At 48.7% G+C, this 21,738-nt stretch overlaps 1 protein-coding gene across 2 annotated transcripts in view; it reads right to left on the reverse strand.

Annotated features, from left to right (window-relative positions):
* Nucleotides 1-21,738, reverse strand: part of LOC114592429 (tripartite motif-containing protein 10-like) — a 647,260-nt gene that overhangs the window by 8,543 nt on the left and 616,979 nt on the right. The window contains exons 1-4 of one of the 2 annotated variants that reach the window (XM_077922200.1): nt 12,205-13,071; nt 10,012-10,501; nt 9,268-9,363; nt 8,644-8,874 (exon numbers count right to left, since the gene is read on the reverse strand). In XM_077922200.1, coding sequence (XP_077778326.1) covers nt 8,644-8,874; nt 9,268-9,363; nt 10,012-10,425 — 741 coding nt within the window. In that variant the 5' untranslated portion in view covers nt 10,426-10,501; nt 12,205-13,071. Of the gene's footprint in view, nt 1-8,643; nt 8,875-9,267; nt 9,364-10,011; nt 10,502-12,204; nt 13,072-21,738 lie in introns of those variants that run through there. The other variant, XM_077922202.1, reaches the window with a different exon arrangement.

Genomic DNA, 21,738 nt, shown 5'->3' on the forward strand with positions numbered 1-21,738 from the left:
ATGCAGATTTCCAAAGAATAGCAAGGAGAGACAAGAAGGCCTTCTTAAACGAGCAATGCAAACAAATAGAGGAAAACAACAGAATGGGAAGAACCAGAGATCTGTTCAAGAAAATTGGAGATATGAAAGGAACATTTCGTACAAAGATTACCATAATAAAGGACAAAAGTGGTAAGGACCTGTCAGGGAACTGCCATCGGAGGAACCGGTGGTGGAAGGGCTCACGCAGGCTGGGAGAGACTCAGCAGCTGAAGCAGGAACCAGCAGGGGGAGAGGTGGGTCTCTGGTGGAGGGGCTCACGCAGGCTGGGAGAGACTCAGCAGCTGAAGCAGGAACCAGCAGGGGGAGAGGTGGATCTCTGAGGGAAAGCGAGCAGGAGGGAGGGCTCAGGGACACGTCCAGCGAGAACAGTGGGGAGGTATCTGAAGCTCCCATAGGGAGACCCACTCCTCGCCGGAAACTGTCACGCCGTGAGTCCAGAAGACGTGTTTCCGTTAAGGAGCTTTTATGCTGGAAACGATTCCGAAAGCAACCACTGTCGGAATCTGCAAGTGACTAGAGCAGCCATGTCTGAGGGGCTCTGTCACAGACAGAAGTTTGTGGGCTTGAACAAACTCTGAGGGACTACGATTTTACGCACAAGCAGCTCATCATCCCATCACAGCATTCCGACAGTCTTTGTAAGCTGTTTGTGCAGGAGAAGGCATCATGAGCGAACCAGCCGGAACCGGGCAAGCAGGAGTTGGAGCAGGGCCAAGCCTGGAGGAAAGCTACCGGGCGTTGGAGATACAGCTAGCGCTGCAGACGGCAAGGCTTGAGGAGAGAAGGGCTCAGGATGCAGACAAAAGGGGAAAAGCCACCCAGTTCCCCAGAAAGGTACCAGGATTGGTGCAGAAGTTTGGGGGGGACCCCAAGGACTACCATGCCTTTAGAACAGAGATGCAATATGCCCTCAATGTGCAGTTTGATGAATTCCCTGACGAGGAATCGCGAGTGGCTTTCGTGATTGGGCATCTTGAAAAGGGAGCGCGGGATTGGGTGAGACCCATGATGGCAACGAATAGTGCCGTCCTAAAGGACACAATGAAGTTATTTCGTGCCATGGATCTGATGTTTTCCAGCGATATTGAGCAGGGAGTGGTGCGCAGGCAGCTAATGGCTTGCAAACAGGGGAGCCGATCTGTCCGTGAGTACTGGACTGAGTTCACCATGCTGGTTCACAGATTGGGGTGGGACTTATCGGCGGAACCCATTCAGATGCTATTTGAAGAAGGTCTGGCTTCGGTTGTGAAAGATGAACTGGCCCGGGGTCCCAGGGCGGATTCTATGGATCAGCTGAGCAAATCTGCGCTGACCATAGGAGCGCGCCAGGAGGCGAGAGCTTTGGAGAGGCGGGAAGGGAAGGGGGAACGTTGGAAGGAGTTCCGCATTCCAGACATTCCAGAGACAACTTTCCCGCCGGCAGAGCCGATGGAAATCGGAACAGCGCGCGCGCGCGCAGTTTCAAAGCCCAGTGAAGGGGGAAAGAAGGAGGGAAAAGGCGCCCGGAAATGCTATCTCTGCCAACAGCCAGGTCACTTTGCCAGAGTCTGCCCCCAGAGGAAGGAATGGCAAGGGATGGTGGGAGCTGTTGAGGGTAGAGAGGAGGAAAAACCGGAGCAAGTAAAAGCCAACGCCTGGTTGCCACCGTCGGGGCACAGCAACCAGGCCAAAGAGCAGTGAAAGTGCCCACGCGGGAACCTCCTAAACCTGCCCTAGTGATTGAAGTGTCGCTAGAGCTGCAAAACGGATACCCCCTAAAGATAAAGGCGCTGTTGGACTCAGGCAGCTCCTGCAATTTCATAAGCAAGGAGTTTGCAGCTGAACACCAGATACAGACTATCCCTTTAAGCAACCCCCTGCAGGTGACCACGATCGATGGCAGGGAGTTGTTGGGAGGAGAAGTCAGCTTGCAGACAGTCCCAATGATAATGAAGGTGGCAAGGCACACCGAACTGATAGCTTTTAATGTGGCCACCTTGGGAGGAGCCCCTATTATTTTGGGGATGAGCTGGCTAGCGTTACATGATCCGCTGGTGGGCTGGCATCAGAGAGTGGTTTCCTTTAGTTCAGCACATTGCTTAGAACACTGCGAAGGGGGGAAGGGTTCAGCAGGGGCCCAAGCCACCCTAGCAGGGACGGAAGTAATGGAGAAAGTGAAGGTACCACGACAATACGCAGATCTCAGCGACGTGTTCAGCGAGAAGGAAGCTGACCAACTACCCCCGCATAGACCCTTTGACTGTCAAATCAATTTACTCCCTGGGGCACAGCTTCCTGTAGGCAAGTTGTACGCCATGTCAGACAGAGAAATGCAGGAGCTAAGGGAGTTCATTGACAAGAACCTGAAGAGAGGTTTCATCAGAGAGTCCAGAGCGGTGGGAGGTAGCCCAGTGTTTTTTGTGGATAAAAAAAACACGGACAAGCCGAGACTTGTGTGTGACTTCAGGAGATTAAACGCAGTGTCAGAACCAGTGGCCTTCCCAATGCCCAGGATTGATGACATTTTGACCAGGGTGCGGAAGGGAAAGATTTTTACAAAGCTGGACCTAAGGGTACAACCTGATACGTATAAGGAAAGGGGATGAATGGAAAACCACCATGTTCACCCCTTTGGGGGCATTTGAATATTTAGTTATGCCATTTGGATTACAAGCAGGGTCGGCGTGCTTCCAAGCTTTTATGAACCACGTACTGGGGCCTTTGCTTTACAAGAATTGTGTGGCCTTCCTAGATGACGTGTTGGTGCATTCTGAGAATGAGGAGCAGCATGTGAGAGACGTCAGAGAAGTGTTGAGCAGGCTGCAGGCCAACCGGCTGTGGGTGAAACTGGAGAAGTGTCAGTTTCATGCCAAGGAGGTGGAGTTCCTGGGGTACCGCCTGTCAGACAAGGGATTGGCCATGGATCCCGGCAAGGTCCAGGCAGTGCTGGAATGGAAAACACCCAAAACAAAGAAGGATGTGCAGAGGTTCCTAGGGTTTGGGAACTTTTATCGTAAGTTCATCCGAAACTTTGCCCACCTGTCGGCGCCCATTACGGACTGTCTCAGCAGTAAGAAGAAATTCGTTTGGACTGAGGAGGCGGAGCGAGCTTTTGAGGAACTGAAAAGGGCCTTCGCCTCGGAAGAACAACTTCTGCATGTAGACTTACAAAAAAAGATGAGGGTCAAAACAGACGCATCAGACAGAGCCATAGGGGCGGTGCTTCTTCTGCAGCCGGGGAAGGAGGAGTCAGAGTGGAGACCGTGTGCCTTTTTTTCGCGAAAACTGAACAAATCCGAGAGGAATTACACGGTGTATGACCGAGAACTTCTTGCTATTCATGAGGCTTTCCGGAGATGGAGGCACCTGCTAATTGGCGCACAACATAAGGTGCAAGTGTGCACTGACCACAAGAACCTAGAGTATTGGAGAACGGCACGAGTGCTCAACCAACGGCAGTTGAGATGGGCCCAGGAGTTCTCCAAATTTAACTTTTAGATTTGTTACGTGCCAGGCCCAGAGAACGTTAGGGCGGACGCTCTCTCACGCAAACCTGAATATTTGGAGGGGGAGGGAGCACCCGAAGAAAGACATGTCATTCCAGAGGACCGCTGGGTGTGTGGGGCGGCATTGGTGGGGCAAAGAGAACTGGTAGAGGGAACGGAGAATGATGAATACGCCCAGGACAAACTTAGGGGTCTCAGGAGGGAGGGAGATAAACCCGGAGGTTTTGAGGAGAAAAACGGGGCGTTGTATTACAAGGGAGCATTATATATACCTGAAGGTGATTTGAGAGAGAAGGTACTCAAGCAGCTGCACGATAGCCCCACAGCAGGGCATTTTGGGCAACACAAAACCATGTGGCTGGTTACCAGGGAATTTTGGTGGCCCAAGGTCAGGGAAGATGTGCGGGAGTATGTGAGAGGGTGTGACCAATGCCAGCGAGCCAAAGGGGAGAGGCGGGCGCCGGCAGGGTTATTAGAACCGCTACCCACACCTGAAAGACCATGGGAAGCAGTGGCAATAGATTTTATGACTGATCTGCCAAAGTCCAGAGGGAAAACAGCCATCATGGTTGTGGTAGACCTGTTAACCAAAATGGCCCACTTTATAGCCTGCTCACATGCTGTCACAGCAGAAGAAACAGCTAAATTGTTTGTAGAAAATGTGTTTAGGTTGCATGGCGCCCCCTTGAGGGTGGTTTCAGACCGAGGGAAACAATTTACTTCCAGGTTCTGGAGGAAGCTCATGAGCTTACTGCATGTAGAGGTCAATTTTTCGACTGCCCGGCATCCTGAAACCAACGGGCAGGCAGAAAGAGCCAATGGCATCCTCCAGCAATATTTGAGGTGTTATGTCAATGACAGAGAGAATGATTGGGTGGAGAAGCTGGCGTTGGCGGAATTTGCCTACAACAATGCGGAGAACGTGTCCACGGGGATGAGCCCCTTTTTGGCTAATTACGGGTGCCATCCCAGGGCTTTCCCAGGAGGGGAGGGGGAGAGATGGAGCGTTCCAGCTGCCGAACAGTTCGTAGAAGAAATGGAAGCGATCCATCGCCAGCTCCAACTAAATTTAGACAGGGCCAAGGAGGAATATAAGAGGCAGGCAGACAAAAACAGAAGAGAAGGTGAAACCATTAGGGTGGGGGACCAGGTGTGGCTGTCAACCAAAGGGTTACCCTTCAAAGGGGGTTGTAAGAAGTTAAGACCCAAAAGACTGGGCCCATTTGAAGTCACGCAACAGGTCAACCCAGTGGCTTTCAGACTCCGGTTACCGAACCACATGAAGCTGCACCCAGTTTTCCACAGGTCGTTGCTGTCACCGTATAAAGGGGACAGAGAAGGGAGGGTCACTCGGGGACCAGCAATGGAGGAAAGGGAACAAAGCTACCATGTAGCGGAGATCCTCGATTCCAGGTGGAAGGGAGATCAAGTAGAGTATTTGGTAATGTGGGAAGGGGAACCGGAGTCGGAAAACACCTGGGTCATGGCAGAGGATGTCAATGACGAGGTTTTAATAGAAACTTTTCATCAGAGGTTCCCACGTAAACCTCAGCCTGTAGCGAGGTTCCGGAGGGAATACTTTGCCACCACCGACGAAGAAGAGGAGTTGGAGGGGTTCACAGATTCCGAGGAGGAGTCGGAGTCAGCGAGCCGGAACGGAGACCGATGGAGGGAAATGTTCGAGACGTCTGAAGATGAAGAGGATTCTTTTCAGGGTTTTACCTCCTCACCACCCAGAGGAGAGGGAACGGGAGGGGGTGAAGGGGGCCCTGGAGGGGAGGTGGATGTCAGGGAACTGCCATCGGAGGAACCGGTGGTGGAAGGGCTCACGCAGGCTGGGAGAGACTCAGCAGCTGAAGCAGGAACCAGCAGGGGGAGAGGTGGGTCTCTGGTGGAGGGGCTCACGCAGGCTGGGAGAGACTCAGCAGCTGAAGCAGGAACCAGCAGGGGGAGAGGTGGATCTCTGAGGGAAAGCGAGCAGGAGGGAGGGCTCAGGGACACGTCCAGCGAGAACAGTGGGGAGGTATCTGAAGCTCCCATAGGGAGACCCACTCCTCGCCGGAAACTGTCACGCCGTGAGTCCAGAAGACGTGTTTCCGTTAAGGAGCTTTTATGCTGGAAACGATTCCGAAAGCAACCACTGTCGGAATCTGCAAGTGACTAGAGCAGCCATGTCTGAGGGGCTCTGTCACAGACAGAAGTTTGTGGGCTTGAACAAACTCTGAGGGACTACGATTTTACGCACAAGCAGCTCATCATCCCATCACAGGACCTAACAGAAGCAGAAGACATCAAGAAGAGCTGGCAAGAATACACAGAGGAATTATACCAGAAAGATATGGATGTCTCGTACACCCCAGGTAGTGTGGTTGCTGACCTTGAGCCAGACATCCTGGAGAGTGAAGTCAAATGGGCCTTAGAAAGCACTGCAAATAACAAGGCCAGTGGAAGTGATGGTATTCCAGCTGAATTATTTAAAATTTTAAAAGATGATGCTGTTAAGGTGCTACACTCAATATGCCAGCAAATTTGGAAAACTCGGCAGTGGCCAGAAGATTGGAGAAGATCAGTCTACATCCCAGTCCCAAAGAAGGGCAGTGCCAAAGAATGCTCCAACTACCGCACAATTGCACTCATTTCACACGCTAGCAAGGTTATGCTTAAAATTCTACAAGGAAGGCTCAAGCAGTATGTGGATCAAGAACTCCCAGAAGTGCAAGCTGGATTTAGAAGAGGCAGAGGAACCAGAGACCAAATTGCAAACATGCGCTGGATTATGGAGAAAGCTAGAGAGTTCCAGAAAGACATCTACTTCTGCTTCATTGACTATGCAAAAGCCTTTGACTGTGTCAACCACAGCAAACTATGGCAAGTTCTTAAAGAAATGGGAGTGCCTGATCACCTCATCTGTCTCCTGAGAAATCTCTATGTGGGACAAGAAGCTACAGTTAGAACTGGATATGGAACAACTGATTGGTTCAAAATTGGGAAAGGAGTACGACAAGGCTGTATTTTGTCTCCCTGCTTATTTAATTTATATGCAGAATACATCATGCGAAAGGCTGGGCTGGATGAATCCCAAGCTGGAATTAAGATTGCCAGAAGAAATATCAACAACCTCAGATATGCAGATGACACAACCTTGATGGCAGAAAGTGAGGAGGAATTAAAGAACCTTTTAATGAGGGTGAAAGAGAAGAGCGCAAAATATGGTCTGAAGCTCAACATCAAAAAAACAAAGATCATGGCCACTGGTCCCATCACCTCCTGGCAAATAGAAGGGGAAGAAATGGAGGCAGTGAGAGATTTTACTTTCTTGGGCTCCATGATCACTGCAGATGGTGGCAGCAGCCACGAAATTAAAAGACGCCTGCTTCTTGGGAGAAGGGCAATGACATGCCTAGACAGCATCTTGAGAAGTAGAGACGTCACCTTGCCAACAAAGGTCCGTATAGTTAAAGCCATGGTTTTCCCAGTAGTGATGTATGGAAGTGAGAGCTGGACCATCAAGAAGGCTGATCGCCGAAGAATTGATGCTTTTGAATTATGGTGCTGGAGAAGACTCTTGAGAGTCCCATGGACTGCAAGAAGATCAAACGCATCCATTCTTAAGGAAATCAGCCCTGAGTGCTCACTGGAAGGACAGATCGTGAAGCTGAGGCTCCAGTACTTTGGCCACCTCATGAGAAGAGAAGACTCCCTGGAGAAGACACTGATGCTGGAGAAGGGGAGAAGGGAACAAGGAGAAGGGGGCGACAGAGGATGAGATGGTTGGATAGTGTTTTTGAGGTTACCAGCATGAGTTTGACCAAACTGCGGGAGGTAGTGGAGGACAGAGGTGCCTGGCATGCTCTGGTCCATGGGGTCACAAAGAGTCGGACACGACTAAACGACTAAACCAGTGCTTCCCAACCGGTGTTCCGCGGCACACTAGTGTGCCGCGAGACGTTGCCTGGTGTGCCGCGAGATGTTGCCTGGAGGGAGGCGGGCGAGTCGGGCGGCGAGAGGCGGCGAGGAGAGGCCGCCCAGCGCGGGGCTCTCGCCGTCTGCCTGCCTGGCTGCCTGCGTGGCGCTGACGTCACGGGGCTGTAACGTGCCCCACATAGGCTCACGCGGGGCGGCGAGCGAGCTCCCTCCCACATCCCATCGCCGCTCGCTTCGGCCGGCCTACTGGGCTGTCGCAGGCGGAAGGCCTGCGCATGCACGAGGTTTTCGCGCCTTCGGGATTCCCTTCACGCCTTCCTCCTCCCGGGTCCTTGAGAGCGCGGGAAGCGGCAGCGCGAGACCGGCGTTGAGCCTGGTAGGTATTGCGCTTGCCAAGGCAGTCATTTGGGAAATGAAAACTTGCAAAGCAAGCAACCAGTTCAATCTGAAGTACGTGTATGCTTAATATCCTGTATCTGAAACCTGTTCTGCCCCCTCCCCCACACTTGGTGCCATTTTCATCTACACATGCAGCAGAGTAAGTTGACCCAGAATAGTACCAATTCAGATGGCAGATGGGAGAATGACAGTGCTGAATGCTTTCCCATGTAGAACAGTCCCTGCAAATAAAAACCTAGCATATTTGGAAGAGGGATGCTAGCCTAACCATTACCTTCTATGCTGTTACTATTTTTTAATTTTTTTTTACATAAGTAAAAAGTGACCTTTCCCCATCTGGCATGGTGGTGTGCCTCGAGATTTTTTTCATGAAACAAGTGTGCCTTTGCCCAAAAAAGGTTGGGAAACACTGGACTAAACAACAAAATATTTTTTGTGTTTTTATATTTTTATATATTGTAATTTTATCCTGTGAACCACCCTGAGACTTCCAGGTATAGGGAGGAATATAAATTTAATAAATAAACAAATAGTTGTCCAAGCATCTTTTCCCCCCCTCTGGAGCTTTCCCTGCAAAAATCTGCTCTTTAAAGCTGAATCAAAGCAAACGGCAATTCACAGAAGAACTGAATTGCCGTTTGTTGCACTCAGCATTAAAGAGTCAGTTTTTGTGGGGAAGTTCTGTGGGGGAAAGAAAAGAGCACTTTGGCACAGCCTGGAAAGAGCGAGGCAAAAGGTAAGTGTGGTTAAACCCTTAGAGAGGAACTTTGGGCTGTTCCTGCCACAGTCTCACCTGCAGGAGTTCACTCGCTGGCTGCTGACTCTTCTCCTCCATCTCCCGGATGCTCCTTTCAAGAGAGGAGAGTTTCTCTGAGAGTCTAGCCAGCTGCTCCTCCCTTCTTCTTGTGATCTCTTTCTCCATCTCTTCTATTTCATTCAGCAGACGCTTTTCTTCTTCTTCCAGAAACTGGTGCAGTTGTCTGAACCTCTCCAGTGTATTCTGCCTCTCAGTTTCTGTTAATTTCTGCAAGAACCAGGAAGAAAGAGGAAAAGAGGAAGGCAGAGTGTTTTGAAACAATTTTATGGTAAATCACTCAGCAATGGGGCTACATCATTGTTAAGTTGTGGGCGAACATATTAGACGACACAGCGATTCTTCAAACAGCTCTTGTTTATTCAGAGGCCAGAACAGAACTGAACTGAAGAGCTCAGTCAGCCTGCTTATATAGAGCTCCAGTACAATGTAACTGTAACAATTTTCTAAAACTATCCAATCACTGAACGTCACTTTCGATCCTTCAATTGCATAACTATCTACAGTATCCCCCTGCTGGCCCAGGGTGAGAACTTCAGTACATAACAATCCTGACTTGGTCCTTCAAGTACTTGTCCCCTTTGTAGTAATGGTGACACTTACAAGCAGGTTGTTGCTTTCGTTTCCCATGTTTGCTTCGTAAGCCAGAATTTTCTCTCTCTCTTTCCTCAGATGCTCCAGGTGACGGCAGATGATTGTCTGAAGAGGAAACAAAATCTAAGATTTGATTAGGGCTGCAGGCCCTAATTAATATTATGCTTACTTCTAGTACCTGGGCCCTACTATTCAATTTTTGCTTAATAATTGCTCTGGGAGTTTCTAGGGTTTTGTGATGTACACTAAAAAAAATCTAAAGCATGAGAACTTCCATTTCTTTATTCTTACTCCAGTTCATCATTATGATTACATTACACAGGAACCCTTTAGCGTAAGTGCAGAAAAACAGTGCTTTTAAAAACAAAACCACATTTTAAAAAGTTGCTTTGTTCTGTTTTGGATAGCACAGAAATGAGGCCCAATTTCTGATTCTCATGAATGTACAGATTAGCAATTTATTACGTTTGCTTTACAGCAACATTAAGAGCATATAAGTACTTAATTTGTTCCGGAGGTCTGTTCTTAACCTGAAGCACCACTTTAGCTAATGGGGCCTCTTGCTGCTGCCGCGCTGCCGGAGCACAATTTCTATTCTCATTCTGAAGCAAAGTTCTTAACCCGAGGTACTATTTCTGGGTTAGCGGAGTCTGTAACCTGAAGCATATGTAACCTGAAGCGTATGTACCACTGTATATACACCGAAAGAGAGATGAAAGGATTGTGTTAGCAAGTGTCAAAATGACTTCCTACCTTGTATTCCTGGGCAGCCTCTTCCTTGAGAACCACAATGTGCGATTTATGTTCTGGGGATCGCTCACAAATGAAACACACCAATTCTTCATCTTCCTTGCAGAACAGGTGGAGCTTTTCCTTGTGTCCCTTACACAGATCCTTTCCCCCTTTATTTGGTGGCAGGAGTTTAATTTTTTCCACTATATTGGCCAGCTGCCAATTGGGGCGGAAACTCCCTCTCCGCATCCGGGCTTTGCAGACGGGACACTCCAAGTCCCCCACCTGCATTGGTTCCCATGTGTCACAATACTTTACAATGCAGTCCCGGCAGAAGTTGTGACCACAGTCCAAGGTCACAGGGTCTGTCAGATACTCCCTGCAGATGGGGCATGTGGCTTCTTCTCCAACATCCGTGGATGAGGATGAGGCCATGATAGAGGAAGAGTCTGTGGCTTTGTTGAGATGAGAGGCAGCAGGAGGGGAATGAACTTAGGAGGGGAACAAATGCCTGTAAGGTAAAAACTGTTCAGTATTAATTGTTTTCACATCCTTCCAGTAAAACTAACTCTGCATTTCACTTTCTTATGACACGTATCTTCCACAATTGGTCCTGTTATACAATTTTTAAGGTACGTGCAGATAATAGGCACATACTCACCACAGAAAAGCAAACCTCCAGCCTTCAAAAAATTAGGAAATATTCCCTGAAAAACTAGTCACTTTATTTGAGTGTATAAAATTTAGACAGTTCACAAACCAAGAACGAGGCCAATCCCTTCCAGTCGGGATTCAGGCCTCATCATGGGACTGAAACTGCCTTGGTCGTACTGGTTGATGATCTCCGGCGGGCTAGGGACAAAGGTGAGAGCTGTTTCCTAGTTCTGCTGGATCTCTCAGCGGCGTTTGACACCATCGACCATAACATCCTTCTGGACCGTCTTGCGGGGCTGGGAGCTGGGGGCACTGTCATACGGTGGTTCCGCTCCTTCCTTCTGGGCCGTGTCCAGAAAGTGGTGGTGGGGGATGAGTGTTCAGACGCCTGGGCTCTCACTTGTGGGGTGCCTCCACTCAATCTTCTTTAACTGATAATGGACTTAAGGGATCCTGGGCTGTAAAAGTCAATCCCTAATTTCCATATAACAGTCCCACTGCCTGAAACTCAACTGTAAAACCCAAACGAAAAATCAGTTTGCACATTCATTCATCATTGACCTACAAGATCACCTTACCCCATATGTGCCCACTTGACTGCTTCGGTTGGAGGATTTGGCACTTTTACTGGTGCCACATAATACCTGCCCTACATCTGTCAGAACTCAATCATTTAGTGTGGTGGCAAGAAAACATTGGAACTCCCTTCCTATTGATCAGAGTCTTCTTTTCAGTGCCTTATTTAGACAAGACAACCCAGATGATTAGAAAGTTTCTATGGCTTTTCATTTGTTTTAGTCTAGCCTACTGCGGTTTTAACTTTTTGAATGTTTTAAATTATAGTTTTAATTTTTAAGAGATAATTTAATTGTTTTTATCTTTTTCATAAACTCCTTTGAGGTTCTTCTACAATCAGGCAGTATTTTGTTAAATAAATAAAAAAATCTGTAGCCAAAGCCATTACAGAGTAAAAAAATTATGAAACACGTTGAGCAGTTAAAATAACTATGAAAACAAGGCAGTCTGTCAAATGAAAATGTGCTCCATTGAAGAACTGAACTTATTATTCCCACAAACCTTCCTCCTTAAAATTGCCAAGTTAAAGCAAAACAGGTCACCTTTTCAGAAATGTTTGCCTGCTTCATGTATTCACTATCCAGCAGAAAGAATAATGGAGCTCCATGAAATTTGGAGAGGTCCCTCAGTCATTGAGTGGGACATAATCTCACGTTCATGTGCAGGTCCACTCTCCTGGCGCTGCATCAAGAGTGGCCCATGAATGGCACCGAGGTGACAGACAAGGACAGAAGCCATTGCAGGGCTCCAAGCCCTCCTTTGGGTGCCCAGCCAAGACATCCATTGACACCCATGGGAGCTCCTCTCCCAGAGCTAACAGCATTCCCATAGGTGCTTGAATTTCAGCTGAATGGTGGGGGAAGGCAAGGAAGAGGAATGGTTAAAAGGCTCTTCTATACGCTTCGGGAATTGAATGAAAATAGACCTGCTTTGGCCAAGGGCAGCCTGGGAACATGCAGTGGGGTTTGGTTGTCAGATACTCACCCCCAGACTAGCTTCTCTTGTGGGCAGGGAGATGGTGTGGTCGATCAAGGAGAAGTTCTGGGGTTGCCTTTCCTTCTTTCCGGCTGTTCCTGCTCCTGTGTCCTCGCTCTTTCTTTAGGGAGGGGCAAAGGGTGTGCACTTTTTACAGCTGTGACGACAACTTGCAACTGTTCTTTTCTTCTGCTGGGAGATCTCAGCTTCCTTCTCCCCCTCCATCTTCTCTCCTCCTAACAGAACAACCATTTACTCACCACCTCATCTCACCCCAAACATGAACGGCTCTTTTTCAAAAAGAATAAGAAAAAACAGGCCTTTGGCATATATTTATAATTGTATAAGACAAAGCCATTCCCACCCCCCACCCCACCGAACAGGTCTTTTTATCAGCTATCATAAATGTGATATTGCTTGGTTAATAAATGATAGCTTTGAACTTTGTCTGAATGTTCCTCCACACCCATTTTCTTCAGGATGCAGACAAAGAATTCTTTTTTTACTTTCTGCATTGGACGCCTGACTCTTCCCCTCCTCCTATCCATAGTGCCATCAGGGAAGCACTTTAGGGCAGACCCGACCTCAGGGACCCACTTGGGGGTCACACCCACCTCTGCTTGCTGTTTGCAACTGAATTGGGGAAAAGATCTATTGGTTTTTCTGAGGATTGACATTTATTCCTAATTCAGTGGGTTTTCCCAGGGAAAGCAGAGGGGCAAACAAGAAACTGCTTTGACCCATGCCTAGAAACTGCTTTGACCCATGCTTTCCCTAGCCTGCTGTAAATCATCGGACAGTGCTGTTTCAGTCCCATGATGGGATCTGAATCCCTATTGGAAGGGTGAACTGTTTCTCTGCATTGAGGGCAGGAAGCCTATGGGGCAATGCCCCCCCCGCCCCCCCCAAATACTAGGTCAAGCAGCCTCAGCAGAAATCAGTGGTCACTTGATCCTTGAAGTAATCCAGGCAGATGGGACAAGTGGCTTCAGCACAGAGATCCTGGACGGGACCCCCAGAACCAGCCATGGCTGCTGCCTCACAGTGAAGGCACAGCTGACTTTCACTTTCACTTTCTCAGTTCTCAGTCTGTGTGCGTTTCCCTGTCTGCAAATGACTCGCAATCTCAGGGCTGATGTGCTTGGCTGTTGCTGTTTTTATCCTGGCAGGCCTGCACAGCTGCTTAGCGGTGTCTTGAGCAGCCTCAACTGATTTGCAATCTTTCCATGCCTGTATACTGTGGTAGCATGTTGTCCTTAGCGGGTGTAAATTCTTCTATGAATGAATAAGAGAATGCAAATCACTGTCATTGTCAGGGAGCAGTCTTTGCTTCAAGAAAGAAGTGCTTAGCAGAGACCGCTCTCTCTGCCTGGCCTGGAAATATGAATCCCCTGCTCTGCTCTGGGATCTCATCTGGCAGGGAGCTGACTTCAGGCACCAGGCCCACTGGCGGACCAACTCTGCATTTCAAAGATGTCTGCAAACATGACACGAAGGCTGACAACATCAACCCAGCATTTTGGAATCCCCTGCAGGTGATTGCAGTGCCTAGAGACAGACAGGTCATGTATTCACAGCAGCAGCCAGAGGGGGAATGACCGCTAGGAGGAGCATAGAGAGATGAAATGCCCTGGTTCATCTGCAGCAGCACAACTAGATGCCTTCATCTGCCCCAGCTGACACAAAACATCGCTCCTGCATCAGTCTCTACAGACACAGCAGGCACTGCAATCTTCCAACAAGCTTGACCTCACCCAAAGATGCACTCCTCCATTGCCTCCCAGGAAAGATGGATGCCAGCTTTGAATATATTAAAACAGTGGGTAGAATGGCGTGAAACAAGGCTGCATATTGGCTCCCACACTCTTCAACTTTTACTAACTGATATGGTGCCACACCTAGCACTGGCGCAATCCCCTGCCCCATCAATTGGCAACAGGAAAATATCTTGTCTGCTGTATGCCGATGATGTGGTGCTCCTATCACTCTCCCAATTAGGTCTTAACAATCTGCTTACAGCGTTTAGCATGTATTGCAAGTGGGAAGACCTCATTGTGAATTACCCCAAGACCAAAATTATGGTCTTTGGATCAGCAGAATCTGGAGCAAACACACTACTTCAGATATCTGGGAGTTCTCTTCACTGAGACGCTATCATGGAAGGGGCACATTGAGGCTACGAAACTCAAAGCGCAGAAAGCTTGTGGGGCATTAATGGAATTCTATTTTACGGTGGGTGGCCAGTTACTAGAAGAAACTGTGCTGAAAATCTTTGCCAGCAAAGTGGTTTCCCAGATGCTCCATGGAGTAGCAAGATGGGGCACGGACCTAAAGGCTAACAAAGCCTTAGAAATAGTGCAGAACAAATTCCTCAGGAAAGTGGTCTCGCTCCCCAACGGGACCCCAGCTGCTCTTCTTCATGCTGAAGCTGACGTGACAACAATACAGGCTAGAATTGATTCCCTGTGCCTAAATTATGTGAAAAGACTTCAATCTCCTTCGGAGGAGAGATTCCCCGCTATGTCTTACACAGAACGGGAACAGAACAAATGCTGGAAGCCTGGCATCCAACGCCTCTTGTCCCAATATCAATTACAAGATCTTCAGGTGACCTTTAGGTCCGATGCAGAAAGGGATCTAACCATGATTGCTTTTTCCAAGAGCTCACCATGGTTCCCACTTATCAAAACGGAGCATGCCCAAGCCAGATACCTGACAAAGCTCTCACTTGCCGTACTAAGAATCGCTTTTACAAAAGTACGATTCCAATCGATGCCCTCGGTGGTGTTGGATGGACGGTACAGCAAAGTACATTACGAAGAGAGACTCTGTCTGTGTGGACAACCCTGCGTCGAGGACCTGTGCCATGATTTATTGCAGTGCCCGTTATACATAGACCCAAGAGACCAATTTATAAACCCCCTGTTTACAAATGGAATGTCAGGTTTGGAACTTAACTGGTTAAGAAGTTCCCAGGATGCCTCAATTCTGACGTCAGCTTCTAGAAGCTGGGAGGAGTTTGGGAGGAGTTTCCTGCTGTTCCCCTCTGGTCGTTGAGGGAGAAAGACGTAGCCTGTAATGGGCGAAAGGAGCCCAGGAGATCCCTGGGGGAATGTCGGAATAAAGAGCTGAAAATGGACAAACCTGGACTCTGTGTGTGTTTGTAAAAGGACGTGACAGTTTCATCACCGCTGTGTTTATCTCTGCTAAGGTGTGACTGGAGCTACCGGACGACGTAGCAGAATGGCGCAGCTGAGGGAAGCGCGCCGGACCGGGCTGCCATAAAAGCTAATTGAGGACCAATAAATCAATTAGCTGGGGTCCCAAAATACCAATTTCGCCACAGGTTATGGGTAATTACCGCTTGTAAAACTGTCACAAGAGGCTGCCGGAATGCGTTTGAAGTCTGCGGTCGAAGGCAGAGAAATACGGCAGGAGGTGGTGAGAGTTTTTGCCTGGTGTTGAGAGGCGAAGGAGCAGCTACGGAGCTGAAAGCAGCTGGAAAAACGTTTCTCCACGGAAGGGAGAGCCAGAGGAGCTGAAACTGGTCCGTAAGTACAGCTTGGGGCCCCTTGGGAGAACGGAAGAGGATGGCAGGCTGTCAGGTCTTGGAGGACATTCCATGCTCACTTTAAGAAGTTGGGCAACCTGGCTGCTGATCTGAAGTCTACTGTTCTGGGTGCCAGGAAGCCAGAGGCCGTTTGCCTAGCGCTCCAGGGAATTTGTGAGGCTGGAGGCAACGGCAAGGGCTGGGAGATGGCTGCTGCAGAACAGGAAAGCAAGATGGCGCTGACCACCTTCGTGAGAGCCGGTGCACAGCTGGGAAGGGCTGTGGGCCCCAGAGGGGGGGGGGCGAAAGGGCTGTCTGGGAACGAGCTGCATTTGCTGTGAAGCTTCAGCAAAAGGCCAGAGCTCTGGAGAAGGAATACAAAAGCCTAGAGACGGCTGGAGCCCCTGTCCCTGATGCTTTAGCCACAAGGAGTGCTGCTGAGCAGGTGGGGGGGCGGACTTTTCCAAAGGCACGTTCAAAAAAAGTTTCCGTTGTACGTGCTGGAATGCACTGGAGGTTCAGAGGGGGCGGAGCTGGCAAGGAGTGCTTTTCCGGAAGAAGGAGAAGGAGGCCAGCGGGAGGAGCCCAAGGCAGTGATTTTCCACTGGAGTTCAATATCTGCGTGAGGAGCTTGGAGAGAGGCAAGCTGCTGGGAGCCCTTTACCTACCACTGGGGGTGCAGGAAAGCGTCCTGGGAGCCCTGGGAGCAGTGGGGGGGCGGTGAGCAGTAAAAGCACAGAAAAGCCTCTTTTTCCAAAGGCTGCCAAGAGATGTTTGCGTCGGAAGTCGAAGCCTGGGAAACAGGACACAGCTATAGGCTTCAAGGCCAGCCATCTGCTGCAGCGGGAGATACGTGCTGCAGAGTTGTCTGGGAGCTCTGAGATAAGTCCAGTCTTCAGAGCAACGCAGGATGTTGCGGTTTCGGACGCTGCCAAAGACAGAGGCAGCGGGACGTTTGTTGCTTCTATGGCAACTGTGGAGAACAACTCCAGCCAGGACACAGTGACACGCTGGGTGTTTTGGTTTCTGCTATCAGGCAGCACCTGATAGGCAAACTGCGGAACTGCAGGGCTGTTTTCAACAGGAACAATTGTTATGTTTAGCAGACGGAATGAAAATCAGTCTGTGGTGCGGCTAACGTGTTTTTCTCTCCTTTACAGGAGGAGCAAGAGATCTGCGTTGTGCCGGGACTGAATTGTTGTCGGTTATCTGTATCTGCTCTAATGACGCAGGGGTTCAAAAATGTGCTTTGAAAATGACACCTGTTCCATTTTCAGAGGGGGGCGACAACTGATCAACAAGGCGAAGAGCAAGAATAATTTCTTTGTTCTGGAGTCACCTCTGGTGGGTGGTGGGAATGCTGAGAAAAAGCACAGGTGCAGTGTGCTAAGGTTCCCAGTCATGTGCAAAAGTTGCACAGGTGCACAAAAGGGTACAAACTCCGGAAATGTGGGAGGTCCCAAGGGTGCAGGGCATGCAAAGGTGCAAAGGTACTTGGTTTTCCCGGGTTTGGGAGGGTAGCCAAGGAAGCTTTTGAGCTTGTTCACACAGATCTGTCAGGACCCATGAGGTATGAGAGTCTGGGTGGGGCCAGGTATGTGCTATCGCTGACAGATGGCCACAGCCAGGTTGGCTGGTGTCTCTCTCTCAAATCACAGGGGGAGGCAGCGCAACTGATCAAGGATTGGGTTGCGGAGGTGGAACTAAGGTTTTCCACCAAGGTGCAAGGGTTCAAGAGCGACCGAGGGTCACAGTTTACTGGGTCTGCTCTGGAGAAGCTTTTCAGGGGAAAGGGAATACGTCACCAGGTGACGGGTGCAAAGTCTTCTCAAGGGAGAAGGGAGGCTGTGGCTGAGCCCGGTGACGGGGATCAGGTCCAGAATCAGGGTTCAAAACCCGGTGATGGGGACCAAGTCCAGGGTCAGGGTTCAGGGCAGGTTTGGGCATCTCCAAGGGTTGTGAAAGGAGTGTCCAGGTGTGAGGCTTCATCTCCGGTAATGGAGAAAGCTCACAAACAGGGTGTCAAGTCAGAGGGGGAAAAGTCTGACGGAGAGGACACGACTGCTGGCTCTAATGGGTCAGTAGGGTATCAGGTCACAGGTGCGTGAAAAAGTGTCGCACAGTGTGATTCTGGGAATGTTGAAGGGGTTCAACAGGTGCCTGGGAAAGATGCCGGGAAGTGGCACAAGGCAAAGGGAAGGTGTTGAACTCAGAAGGTCTCGTCAGAATGGTTTCGGCATAGAGGGGGTGTCAGGTTTGGAACTTAACTGGTTAAGAAGTTCCCAGGATGCCTCAATTCTGACGTCAGCTTCTAGAAGCTGGGAGGAGTTTGGGAGGAGTTTCCTGCTGTTCCCCTCTGGTCGTTGAGGGAGAAAGACGTAGCCTGTAATGGGCGAAAGGAGCCCAGGAGATCCCTGGGGGAATGTTGGAATAAAGAGCTGAAAATGGACAAACCTGGACTCTGTGTGTGTTTGTAAAAGGACGTGACAGTTTCATCACCGCTGTGTTTATCTCTGCTAAGGTGTGACTGGAGCTACCGGACGACGTAGCAGAATGGCGCAGCTGAGGGAAGCGCGCCGGACCGGGCTGCCATAAAAGCTAATTGAGGACCAATAAATCAATTAGCTGGGGTCCCAAAATACCAATTTCGCCACATGGAACACATTTGAATAGGGTGGAAAGGGTGAAATGGCTGCTGAGCAACACCGATGACTTTGTTACTTAGAAAGTAGCACTCTCTGCGCTGGCAGCTAAGAAGATCAGGATGAAGGAACTAGACAAAATAGCAGTCAACTGCTGGGTTGGCAGGAGCTGGGAGAGAGCAATGGGAGCTTACCCCTTCGAAGGGATTCAAACCCTCGACCAACAGGCTCAGTGGTTTAGACCACAGCGCCACCTGTGTCCCTGGATATCATATACCTCCCAAATAACCATGTACTCTGGTGACAGGTAACTGTGTGGGACTCTGTGGAATAGTCCCACAGATGGTCCATGGGACAGGTGTCTGTGTGGGACTTAGTGGGGCAGGCATCACGGAGTTTGCTGTTGGTGTGGCAAATCTAGATACTGTGCAGTATTATCATTAGTATTCATTTCATTTCTATTCCACTTTATCTTCATATGATATTCTTTCCCAGTTTACCTGTGAAGTTTCAGGGAGTGATATTAATGGAGATGAGCAGGATCCCCTTACCTCTGCAAAGTTCTTCTAACATCCTAGAAGGGAAAAGAGGAAAGTCAGAATGGAATTCACTGCCCAGCACAGGCCCTGTAATGAAGACCCATCAGCCCCTGCAATGGATGCCCTCTGGGGTGAATCTGCCTAGCATATGCCAAAGTTCTGGATAGGTATGGATGCATCTAACAATTCTGGTTTCTCTCCATTATTTTCCAATCTTAAGTTCCGTTCTTTTTTATTTTAAATGTTCTGATGAAAATTCATGAGATATCCTCTGTCCTTCCTAGGTATCCCTAGTATCTCGGCCAGTGGGGAATTTATGAATAACTCTTCCAACTGAAAGTGTTCCTTTTCCTGAGATATATTTAACAAAGTTAGCCAAGCAGGTTCACACTACTTAGCTAAATAAGGTACTGCCAATCCTCTCTTCTGTGGGACAGTTTGCATATTAACATTATCCACTCTGGGACACTTACTTTGCCAAATAAAATTATCTATACTGTTCTGTCAGCTTTTCAATTCCCTCAAGTCAACCAAGAGAGGAAGAGTAAGAAACAAAACCAAAAACCTTGGCAGTATTGTCATGCTTATTTTACTGCTCTTTGCCTTTCATAGAATCATAGAACTGTAGTGTTGGAAGGAATTCCAAGGATCATCTAACCAAGATGCTTTTAACTTACCTCACCTTTCCATATCAGGTTTCTGATGCAGCCCTTGGCTAGTGCTTCCCCCCAACACTGCCATTCCGTGAGAGGGCCAGGGGTGTGGTGGCAAGACCCCTGGCACCAGGCGGGGTGGGATCCCTGCAAGGGGGCGCCTGGCTCGCACCCCTTCAAAATCATGTGCCTGGCGCATTCTACTCATTATTTTCATTGCCATGATCCTACACTTTGTTGAAGGGAAACTCCCCGCCAGAGTAGAAATCATATATTGAACAGATGGAAAGCTCTTTAATATGAGTAGGCTGAAAGCAAAGAGCAAGGTTACTGTAACTTCCGTCCTAGAGCTTCAGTATGCTGATGACAACGTCATCGTGCTGGTGCACGCTCAGAGGATGACCTCCAAACCATCCTAAATATCTTCACAGAAGCTTACAAAAAGCTTGGCCTATCGCTCAACAAAAACCCAAAGTGCTGCACCAACAAGTACAAAATAGCCCCTCTGCAGCACCACAACTCCAACTCAATGGTGTAACGTTGGAAAATGTCAATCACTTCTCCTACCTGGGCAGTTATCTTTCCACAAGAGCCAACATTGATGCCAAAATCCAGCATCGCCGGAGCTCTGCAAGTACAGCTTTCTGCCGATTGAAGTGCAGAGTGTTTGAGGACCGGGACATTCACAGGGAAACCAAAATGCTTGTTTACAAAGCTATTGTCCTACCAACCTTACTGTATGCTTGTGAAACATGGATCACTTATAAACGCCATCTCCAGCTCCTTGAAAGATCCATCAATGGTGTCTCCGGGGGAAAAATTACACATCACTTGGGAAGACAAGCAAATTAATACCAGTGTAATGGAAGAAGCAAAGGTAACCAGTTTTGAAGCAATGATTCTTCAACACCAACTTTGTTGGAATGGTCATGTTCTGCAGATGCCTGATTATCGTCTTCCAAAGCAACTACTCTATTCCGAACTTAAAAATGGAAAGCATAATGCTGGTGGTCAACAAAAGAGGTTTAAAGACTGTTTCAAGGCAAATTTTTAAAAATGTAGTATAAACACTGACAATTGGGAAGCACTTGCCTGTGGGTGCTCCAGTTGGAGAACAGCCTTTACCAAAGGTGTCATGGGCTTTGAAGACACTCAAACTTAGGACACAAAGGAGAAAGGTGCTAAGAGGAAGGCACGCTTGGCAAATCCACACAGTGATTAACTCCTGTCTGGAAACCAATGTCCCCACTGTGGAAGGACGTGTGGATCCAGAATTGGCTCATTGTTAAAACTGTGTTTATTGAAGACAATCTTACTCAGCTATGAGTGATCGCCAAAGAAGAAGAAGTATATGGTCTCAGAGGCCACTCCCAGTAATTGAAATACGGGGTTCGTAGTTAACACCCCAAAATCCAACAGTGTCCAGGTCACTTCAAACCAGCAACGACTAGTTTTTCAGTGAAAACCCAGCGTTTTGCATCACCCACAAACTGACGAGTAACAATATATATTCCTTTAATAAAAAAAAAAAGTTGTGAGTTGGGGAGGGCAAGTAGTCACAAAATGGTGACTATTGCATAGGCGCCGACTCCATGGGGCCTGAGGGGGCCCGAGCCCCCTCAAAAATTCGTTTGGGGGGGCTCTGCCCCCCCAATAATTTAAAAAAATTATTAGTTATATTATGCTTATCTAAAGAGGGGGTGGGGTTGCCGGTTCTCGACCCATCAACAATCTCGCGGGGCTGGCGTCAGCCCCGCGAGAAGCGGGGATTCCCCCTAGCTCATTAATATTCAGCAAAAGAAAGCAATTGAGAGGAGGAAAGCCGAGAGACACACACAGAGGAATGGAGTCACAGAGGGCAGATGATTCCTCCTTACTAGGGACTCCAGAGCCAGACATCTGAGGGCCAAAAGAGCAGCCCCAGGTCTCTGAATCTCCTCACTTATATCTACTCAAATGGAGAAATAAAATCAAGTGATACCATCCTGCTCGGAGCTTTTCAATTTTGGCTGCATTACTTACAAAATGTAAGAAAAATGTGGAGGAGAAAAAGATGATTGCTGCTGTTGACAAAAGTAAAATGTTCCTTCTAGCCTCTTATCATGAACCCAAATGACACCTTGAAGTTACGTATTGCAGCTGGGATATGTTCAGGAACA

This window comes from Podarcis muralis, chromosome 2, assembly GCF_964188315.1.
Source record: "Podarcis muralis chromosome 2, rPodMur119.hap1.1, whole genome shotgun sequence".
NCBI lineage: Eukaryota > Metazoa > Chordata > Lepidosauria > Squamata > Lacertidae > Podarcis > Podarcis muralis.